The sequence below is a fragment of the Neodiprion lecontei genome, chromosome 1 (assembly GCF_021901455.1).
Source record: "Neodiprion lecontei isolate iyNeoLeco1 chromosome 1, iyNeoLeco1.1, whole genome shotgun sequence".
Lineage (NCBI taxonomy): Eukaryota > Metazoa > Arthropoda > Insecta > Hymenoptera > Diprionidae > Neodiprion > Neodiprion lecontei.
Window position 1 is genome coordinate 1,660,115 of NC_060260.1, and position 11,146 is coordinate 1,671,260.

The window sequence follows — 11,146 nt, forward strand, 5'->3', positions numbered from 1 at the left end:
TTTGCGACAATTTTTTTTTTCAGTATTCGTCACAAATTTTTCCAGTGGTATCTGTGAAAAAAAAATTGGGAAAGCGAACCTCCCTGATGTACATGTATGTCATATGTACAATATGTGTATGCATGCATGTATGTATTTAGATATCAATGAGTATGAGACCGAACGTTGCGAGATTCAATTTCAGCCCGCCTTTCAACTCGCGTTATACGTACGTATATCGAAGAACATACACCTATCCGTATGCGTGTGTGTGTGTGTGTGTGAGACTTGTGTGCCGTAGCCTTACGGCTGACCCTTGACCTCCGACCTCGTCACCTATAACTTCCGACCCGCTATCATCCGCGTATATACGTACACGAGACGAAAACACCAAGAATTTACCGCTTGTGTTATGCGCGCTTATAGTTGTTACATGGATACGCGTAATGAATAAATAATTATGACGATAGCGTTGAGCGTGCGATACAATAACGCGCCTCGGGATAAATATTATAATCATTATTGCAATACTGTATAGAATAATTTATGTATAATTAGATGTATCGAATATGTTTATGTGGTTTGTAACCGTTACCGAACGGACTGGCCGTGTAAAATATGCAGCGGAAAATTCACGGAAGTTGGGAAATTTGAGGATACGGAGAATTTCGATCAATTCCTTTGCTAATTTCGCGAAGATCCAAGAAGCCAAGTTATACCGTCGGCTGTCGATCGGCATTGTCGCAATTATTTTATAACATTTTCAAACAACAATTCTACGAATTCACGCAGTTAAAGGTACAATGACGATCATAATTGTCGTACAGTCTCTACGGGTGTGTCTATCTATAAATTATACATCACGCATCGGTGATCTGCATAATTACGCTATTTTGTTATTTAAATTTGATTACTTCATTTTTTTCCTCGAATTTCGTACGACACTTTGTACAATAAAAATTGGTCGCTAATTAGTGTATAATCACCGTTTTCACGATTGTGATGCGTCTCTAAAATTATATACTCATTGTCAGTATAAATATAAAAATCGAGAATACGTATACTAATTGTAAAATGATTAAGTCATCTCACCGCGTCTTTTTTTCAAATTCCAATTCGTGTGATAACAACGCGGTCCAATAATTAATACACGATAAAACACGGTGGATTTCGTGGTAAATTTTCCGCATTCGTGGACTCGTGCGGTGAATCATAAATTGTAAAACTGCCCGCGAATCTCGGGAAGAACATAGAAATGTTTGTGATTTATTATTGGATCGTCGAGAGGAGAATTAAATGTCTGGAATCGTTGTCTCGAGTCTTGTCTAAAGCGTTCCGACCGAATCATTGCAACATTCGATCATCTCATGCTTTCGAAAAACTGTGAATCGATTTGAAATTTTTCTCAAAACGATCGCAGAAAAAAGAATAATAAAAATTAAGTTTTATGTGTATATGTGGAGAGGAAGAGATGAAGATGTAATAATTTGCTAGCTGACCGGAGCGAATTTCCTAAACTCGAAACTATCGCGCTAACACAAAAAAAAAAAGAAAAGAAAAAGAAAAAAAACCGATTCCCGTATGGAACATTTAAACATCGTTCACGTGACACCTTAATCGCGATTTATTTTAGGTGGGGAGGCGGAGGAGGGGGGAGAGACTCGGAATCGGTTTGCGATCGGCAGGCGCTGAGACGGCGGCGTCGCGACGATAGACGTCCTTGCTCGACGCTATACGGCAACCAAGTGACGTAATCCGTCCGATAGCTCGCAATCTTGGCGCCGCGTTAACTCGTAATATCTATTTTTATACACTTCGGAGAGGTTTTCTCTCCCACCACCTCTACCGTACTCGACGTGTGTCGTTTCGCCGGTTCTAGCTCTCGGGCTTCGCGTGTTACGTAGATGTGAATGTCGGATTGAGGGGGAGACTCGCGGGCCTTCTCCTATCACCTGGTATGCACACCTAAACACCTTAGGCCGCGTACGTCGTCGTAAAAACGCGCGGAGAAATTTCATTTTTTTTTTAATTTATTTTTTTTATTTTTTCATCATTCATATTATACCCACCGAATTGTTTTACACAACGTTTGCACGGTATAACGTGTTCGAATGTTGTTTCAATTACAAGGAAATCTCGGTATCTTTATCGCTGTCTCGTCGCGCCGAATCATCGCAACACAGCCACAAGGATGTATGAATTACTTGTAGTTGTGTATCAATTGCGTGTTGAAAATTGTACTTATAATATATGTATACGAGGAAATATTGGACGGATTAATTTTGCCGTTACCATAAAGTTTGGCTAAAATTCGACTGAATAGTTATACTTGTGCCACGTTTTCCTTCTCTTGCGTAACTACTCAGTTTTAACAATATTTAAACATTACCGCATAACGATGAACAGTTTTGCATAATCTAGCGGCAACTGCAGAGCTGCGTAATAAAATGAGAATTATATTCATTGCAGGGAAACAGGTCAGACATTCGGTACGAATTATTGTGCGTTTGATTAAGTACAAGTTAAATAATGGTTAAATTTAAGAAGGAACGGAAGTGAATTCGATGTAAGATGAATGCGGGAAAGTAAATTAATTTAAAAAGAAAATTGTGTTCTTCGGGATTTCAAAAAAAAAAAAAAAAAACGTTTTTAACACGCATGCCAACATCCCCATTTAGCTGCGATAGCTATTTCTGGTATAGAATATGTACGTATATTATACGGATCAGGAGAGGCGCTCTTTGCGTGATGGAAAAGACGAGAAATCGTGCTCGGCTCGTGCTCTCGGACCAGTTTAATAACTTTTTATGCGACAGGATGAAAATTATAAGATAATTGCGAGCTGCACGAGGAACGGCGAGCGAGATATACACTCGACGAGTTGCACACGACCGTATGTTACAATCTACGGAACGCTTGTAACGTACGTACAACGTCGCGTGGGTTGACCTCCAGACGCGGTTGAACTACGACGCCCCCCATTCTCAAACAGAGCCCTTCAAATTTTAACTCATAGTGGTAAAATTGTTGCTGAATATGTATGTGGTTCTGTCGGATTAAAGGGGATGCGTTGTGCCAAAAGATCGGACGTATGACAGTTTCCGAAACGTTCCGAAAGCGACAAGTTGCGAATTTTTTTTAGCGCGAAACTCGAAGCAAAGAAATCAAACTTTGACGAAAGATAAGAGCTTCGAATGGTCCGAAACCCGACGCTCAAGGTTCCGAAAACGCGAAAATGATAAAATTCAATCACCTCAAACATCGAAATTCCGAATGACTTTACTGGCTTGGTGAAATCTCATCACTTTGAGCTTTCTTGGTTTCGGATTTCCGACCATTCGAAATTTTGTTGTTTCCACCAAGTAATTCGGAATTCGGCGCGTTTGGAACTTTTCAAATTCGGAACTTCAACCCCGCCCCGCATACATGTGTAAGATGACTAAAAAAAAAATCAATCTTTGACCAACCGGCATCCTTAAACATAGAAATCGCAGGCCGGTTCTCGACCTCTGCGACGTTGCGCTCAACCACGATGGTTGTAAAAACGATTAGTTCCGGGATGAGGTTGCAGCAGCAGCAGCAGCAACAGGTTGTGCGGACCGACGAGACGCGACAATTCTCTTCCGCCCAAGTTTTGATGGATGGGGGAAATCTCGTAATAAACCTCGACGAGGGGATGCGGAACGCGGGTCCATTTTAAGAGGGAGCAACAGGTGCTTCATCCCCAAGGAATTTCGCCCACCCCTCGCATCTTCGTGATAACGCAGTACACCCATAACGTCGTGATCCCATTGTCTGGCCAATGCGTATTTTTGTTCCGCCTTTACTCGAGATCGAACTCTCGTCTCTTTCACAATCACGATCACCAACTGCACACTTTTTCTTATACTCGTTAGCTATAAGTAAATGATAAAAACTTTTCATTGGCGTGTAACGTTCGCGCGGCGATAAAAAGCTGAGCCGGTTTACTTTGGATTTATATATACATATAGTCGTTGATTCGGCAATGAGTCAATCGTATTTATCGATATTTTGTGTTATGTATATAATACACACGTCGCGCACACAGGCGTATAAAAATCTTCGTATTATGACCAATAAAACGTATGTATAGAAGGTGGACAGGTATGTAATATCAGATTATCTGATCGTGCTACTTGCGCGAAACGCGAGTGAGTTTATAAAAATTTTCATATCTCATCGTACGCTGCGCTTATACCTGCTTATTATTTACCTACCTTGAAGAAAGAAATTTATCACACGACCTGTACGCGTGCATACCCTGTGCTTATCCCTACAGGTTGTAGGTATACGTGTGTGTGTGTGTATGTAATATTCGATGCCCGGTTTTATTAGCGTTGAATATAAATATTGAATTGATTGGAAATTAATATAAGCTTCGTTGAGCATCGGAAAATCACTTGTAATTATACACACAGGATGCAATTGGATTACATATTAGCTCCCACGTATGCGTACATATAACGCTTAAAAATAACGCAAACCAGCGCGTGCAAGGAAGAGTATAATAACATATGATGTCATTTAAAATAAAATACACATTAACGTCAGACTCCCCTACAGACGTGCAAAGTTTTATTTATTTTTTTACTTTTTTTTTTTATTTGCAAAGGTATGCAAGAAGGCGACGCGGCGTCGCGACGCCGGCCGTCGCTGTATAACATCTTCTTGTTATTACATTACGTGTATCGAAGTGTTTTTTTTTTTTTTTTTTTTCTCACCGATAAACCGCGTGCGCGAAATCTGCAAGGTCTTGTCTCTGTACATAAGTACACATATATATATGTATATTATTTATTATATCCGCCCGTAGAAAAAAAAAAACCGAGTATAATAGCAAGAGTATGTTATACATGTGTAAAGTAATTAGTGGAATTGCAAATGAAAATAAATGAATAAATAATTTGCAATTTATTTGGCGTACAGAGAATTTCCTCACAGCTTATTTAATTAAAGATAATCACACAAGGGTGTGTCCAAATTTATCGTTTCAGACGCATCGGGACAGCGGGAATGGTGCACCCTGGCCTACTGGGAACTCGGCGGTAGAGTAGGTCGTCTCTTTCCCGTCGAACCGTCGACGGTAAACGTGTTCGACTCCCTCCTTGACGGAGACGGCCTCTGCCTCGCGACCCTTGCCGAGAACCACTCGACTTCGCCGGCGATTCAGAGGACTCGCAGCAAAATAGGTCTCGGTGAGTATCCCCCACTTTTTTTGGGGGTAACACGACTCTAGGATTGTGGAAAATTAAGTTTAAAAAAAAAAGGCAATTTCAAAGATGTCTCTCTCCCCGCCATTTTGCATCAAAATGGTAGTGAAAATTCTTTTATTTATATTCTTTTTTCATACTTCTAAAATATCAATTGGTCACTCGATAATTCTTTCGCATAATTGGCAATTATCGCAAACCGCAGGTCTGACGCTGAGCGACGAGTCCGACGGCGTTTGGGCGTACAACAGGTCGGAGAATCCGATATTCGTAAACTCGCCGACGTTGGACGACCCGGAGTCGAGAACCTTGTTGGTGTACAGGGTGCCGCCTGGATTCTGTCTGAACATATTCGACCGGGCAAAGAATGTACACAGGCACTATCACCACCAGCAACAGTCGTCGACCTCCTTGTCGTCGTCGAATTCACCGAATAACGCCGCCGTCCAGGGACTCACCAGCGGTCCCGTTGACGTAAACTCCGTCCGTATAAGCTTCGCCAAGGGCTGGGGACCGAAGTACTCGAGGCAAGAGGTCACCTCGTGTCCGTGCTGGCTCGAGGTTTTACTTGCGCCGTGCAGGTGATCCCTCGACGTTCGTTTCCTTCGACATTTTCTCGGACACGCTCGATCTTGTTCAAGATCAATTTTGCCGATATGGATAACGGAGGGGGGAAATCCGGAACGAGGACGGAGATTCTCTAACCCCGTGCGTTTCTACAGTAATAATATGCAACTTGGAACTGCGAGTTAGTTGTGTTTTGTTATTTTCAAAAAAAAAAAAAAAAAGTTAGGATTCTCCTTTTCCTTTTACTTTACTCTTCTCTTCTCTTCTTTATTTCGTCGGATTTTATATAGAACACACACAAAATTTGATCGATTCTTACGGTTGATGTCCGCACGTTATTTTTACCATATTATATCTCCGATACATCCCCGTATATATATATACACACGGTGTATCATATGTATATTGTATGTGTATATATTTTTAGTATATGTACAAAGTATGTAATTCGATGTGGAAGAAAAGAAGAATTAGACTTGTGGCAGATGATATTCAGATGGATATTGCTAGTCCATAATGCAATATTTACAACGATATATACAGTAAATGTATAATGTTTACATTGTATATTATATTGGAGTTACTGGAAGAAAACTCGAAGACGGCAAATCAATTGTTGGTACTTTTTTTTCTTCGATTTCTGCGACGATCGCATGTGTTTTTTTTTTCTGTTTTCTACAGTTGGCTGTAGTCACAGTTGGTATTTTTTGTTTTTTCCACTTCTCACCCCATTGGTAGGAAGGTATCCAGTTATTATTGACAGTAGTAAAAAATGTATGTAGGTAGACAATGATTTATTTAAGTATGAATATCGGTAGCTAAAAACAAATCGAAACAAACATTTTTTTTTATATCAATAAAGAATCCAGAGCTTTTTTTTAATACAAGTTTTGACAGTTAAAAATAAAAATTGAAATAAAAACAACATGCTTTATCGATAGGATGAATTCGATTTATTTAAAAATAACACATTCTACGCGTGGTTGTCAATGTACTATAGAGTGTATGAAACAGAAATGGCATGAGGATACTTTTTCTACCGATTGATTCATGTCGATTAATTGAAAGTTGTAATTTCACCTTGTTCGTATTCAAGTAAATCATTCATTATTTTCCTCGTTGTTTTTTCCGTCTTTCCGACTGTAAGCGAAATTGTAATAAAATTGGGATCCGTTTTATGCGATTTCAAGTGCGATTCGATGAGTTGAAACGCTTGTGTTATTTAATTATTCTTCGGTCTCTTCCGGTTGTTGTTATTGTTGTTGTTGCGCCGCTGTTATTACTATTGTTACTCCTATTATCATTATTACTGTTATGTTGTTGTTGCTATTGCCATTTGTACATCCCATTGCTTTTCATTACTACCACTATCGGTTGTCATCATTATTGTTATTACAATTAGTTTGATATTATATTTTCTCACCGATGTTTCGAATCTTAATTCCGGCTGGCAAGGAGAACCGAATTTCTTTAGTCAACGTTAAATATACCCGCGCACGTACATACGTATATACGGTATAAAATTAAATTGTGACAAATCTGATTTTCTATCTCACTTCTCTTTTTCTTTTTTTTTTCAACTCTTTCTCTCCGATCATCCTTGTATAATGTTTGGTGTCGACGAGTACACGCTATTAATATTATATCCAGTAGACAGTCTAGAAAATTGTATGTCTATACGAAGTGTACGCAGTAAACAGACTTTCATCGGCGTCGTAGATGTAATTTGATAACCGATGTTTTGCTTTATCCTTATTTTCTCTTTCTTCTCGTACCGATATAATAGTATATGCACAAGTAGATAAGCACGCAGTCACTGTATTGTGATATTGAACGTCGTATACGATGCACACGCACACTTAATACTTGGGTACACAACGTATTATAATCGCGTGTGGCGAGAGTGAAAATAATTACGATTATTGCGAACACTATTTGGATCGTATTGTTGTATTATAACAGGCAGATATGAGAACGGAAAATTTTAGGACAAAAGGGTAACACGTTTCATAGGTTTTTTTTTTTATGGCGATGCAGGGTGTTTCAAATATACACATTTTTTTTCCTCGTTATCGCAACAACCACTTTTATCGCGAAGTGTAAAAGTTGAAGTTAGACTGAAGCATCTGATGAAAAACATTAGAGAAAAAGAAAAAGAAACTTAAACACAATTAATTTTGATTACAAAATTGAATTCGATCGTATTGTTTCGTATTTTTATCTATAGAATTCATCCGTTACTCAGTTAACTTACGTATTTATCATATGTTAGTTGTTGTAAATTGCTGGAATCAGTTTTAACTGTTGCAGAAAACGATTACTTTTTTTTTGTACTCTTTTTTTGCTCTTCTTTTATTCAATTTCTCGAAGGATTATCGATTTTGAATCTCGAAATTGATCGATTTTTTTGTACAAATATTTATCGGAAGTAGATAATAAATCGGTTTATGTTACACAAGCACGGGCGTGTCAACGTAAAAACTTACAACTTACCGTCAATAATGACATTTGTACAATCACACACACACACACACCTATTTGTGCCTATAAAAATATAAGAGCGAAATGGAAACAATGCTTAAAATGATTAATATACAAAATAAATGATGTAAAATTGGAAGGATATTATTGAAAAATAATAAGATATAAAAAACGTGGAAACAAATACGAAATTGAAAAGAATTTACGCTACATGAACATTGCGTCAGCGAACAGTATAAAAGGGGTAAAAATATTACGAAGGAGTAACAGTTTATACTTGCTTATCATATTATACCCCTTTAGTAATGTAACATGACACACGATCTTGTGTATGTATGAACATACAATGCGTACAACGTGTATCCGTTAAATTATAATATATGTATGTATACGAATTTTATTATTGTTACTAACTGCGATAGTAATATTAACGATAAAGATCGTTTACGAATTTTCTGTACATTGGATAATAATTTTTACACATTTTCTAAATCCCGACTTCTTCTATACGGATATTAAATCCTGCTTAATAAATCCTGCTATACATATATATATATATACAGTAAATGGTGGATAACTCGTGTGTTTTGCATAAAAGGAAGGTTTATTGAACAGTCAGGGCGAGAGGGAGGGAAAAGTGACAAACTAAAGAAGCAAATAACCAACCGAACTTGAATGTACACGATAATTCCATAGATATGCTTCGGTAATAACATTTTTTACGGATGTAACGCACCTGTGTGGGTATAGTACATGTAATGCAGACTGTCTTGAGAATAGATACGGAGATTTTAGGGCCTATGATACAGGGTTGATATAATGTGTACATTATTGTACGTTGTACACGATTAATGGTTTAGGGTAAGAAATTTATACTACGATACGCGTAACGGATGCACGATTCGTATGTTTTTACGCATCACGGTGCAAATACTTTTACGTTTCTTATTCTCGACTGGTTTCCGATTTTACATAAAATTCTTCGTTTTATTTTTTCGATTTCTCTTCTCTCTTTTTCATTTTCATATTACATGGATTACTCTACAAAGACGCTCACCTGCAGACCGACAAACGAGGACGAAAATGAAAACTAGAACAGGGACAAAGACGAGCTCTCAGTTTAGCCTAGGGATCGTGTCTGTGAAACATAGTGCCTTTTATATAGCGTTCACTATTAATTGATAGACCTATATATATATATATATACAGTAAATAATAATAATAATATAAATAATATAAATAATAATAATAACTACAACAACAACAACGATGATGATGATGATGATAACAATAATAATTAGTAACATCTATATTACGTGTTATTCAGTAACATACAGATGTTGTTAACGGTTATAATATTAATGAGCGTTTTCATTCTTTTTCTAACTTTCTTTTTTTGTTTTTACGTAACTATTTTTCTTGGTGTACCATGTATAAAACTCTTATACTTGAACAATGTAATTTAAGAATGTACGAAAGATAAAAGTAATGTTAGCGATAACAATGGTAATATTAAGAATAATTATTATTGTTTAATACCGACATCGTACAGAAAAATAACGTTGAAAAGAAAGGGAGGAAAACTCGTGCGCAGCGCTGTGTCGGTTATCCAAATTTGAAAATTACAAATCCCGTGTAATAATGAAACTGACGATTAAGAGAAGGAAAGTAAATAAGGCTGGTGTGTTAAAATTTTGACTCGCGTTCAGGTCAATGTTAATATCAAACGAACGTAGTAATAATAATGATGATGATGATAGTAATCATAATGATAATACATGCAGATAGTTGGACATTTTTGAACTTTCAGCAACAACCAAGATGACAACGATTCATTCGGATTCGAGACGTATATTATTGTAATTATTATTGTTTTATATCGACCGCAAAATTGGATCATCAGTTCTATTATATCCCGATGTACATTGTATGTATATTCGTATGTGTATATACCAATATACATACATACACATACCCATACAATATATATATATATATTTAAACAATATAAATATGTATATATATTTAAACAATCTATGTACGTACATTATATTGTAAATTAATGCATGTTTGAAAAGAGAAATCGATATGAACCCTCTTTTTCTTTCCATTTTGTCACCTTTCACTCCGTCATATGAGATATATTTTTAGTCTGACGCGTAGGGAAAGACCTCGTTCCTTTCTTCTTCCTGTTTCCCTTTTCTTACAAGTATAAAAAGAAAACTTGAAGTTTCCTACCTACAAGTGCAATTAATTTTTGATGATTTAAAATTTTTTTTTTTTATTCTCCTTGTCCCTCTCGCGAAATTTCTTATAGATATTTATTCTGTACTCGCAAATCGATTTTGAAATTTCTTACTTATCTTTCATTACATGCAGTAAATTGATGTGAGGGCGAGGATAATGTTATTGTTTTTTAATTTTCAAGTTTTTAATTGTTTCTTTTCCATCGGCGCATATTACGGCACTAGATAGATCGATATACGTGATAAATTCGGTTCTACGGTTTATGTATATACGTAGATAGAGACAGAAGCTTGTAGTAATAAAGCGGATCGGTGAAATTGATCACTTGTGAAGATGATGAAATGTAGAAAAATAAATACTATGTGCTTAACACCTTTTATATACCCGTTCCGGGCATTTTCACTGTGTGCGTTGAAATCTCGAGGCGGCAGGATGTGGAACGCGTAATCGGATGATACGTATTCCTTCCAAGGATTAATAGATGAGGGGAGGGGGGGGGTTTGAAGCATAGATAGCCGGAAGAAAAATTAAAATTCACAGGTGAGAAGAAGGACATGGAAAAAAGATTATTATATTCCACTCATGCGATACTAAATATACGTATGATACATATACATATGTATACAGTCCGTTGACGGTAT

At 37.0% G+C, this 11,146-nt stretch overlaps 1 protein-coding gene across 1 annotated transcript in view; it reads left to right on the forward strand.

Moving 5' to 3' along the window:
* Positions 1 to 10,877, forward strand: part of LOC107217098 (mothers against decapentaplegic homolog 2) — a 38,432-nt gene extending 27,555 nt beyond the window's left edge. The window contains exons 4-5 of the mRNA XM_046737908.1: positions 4,995 to 5,195; positions 5,416 to 10,877. Coding sequence (XP_046593864.1) covers positions 4,995 to 5,195; positions 5,416 to 5,795 — 581 coding nt within the window. The 3' untranslated portion in view covers positions 5,796 to 10,877. The remainder of the gene's footprint in view (positions 1 to 4,994; positions 5,196 to 5,415) is intronic.
* Positions 10,878 to 11,146: the final 269 nt, after the last annotated feature.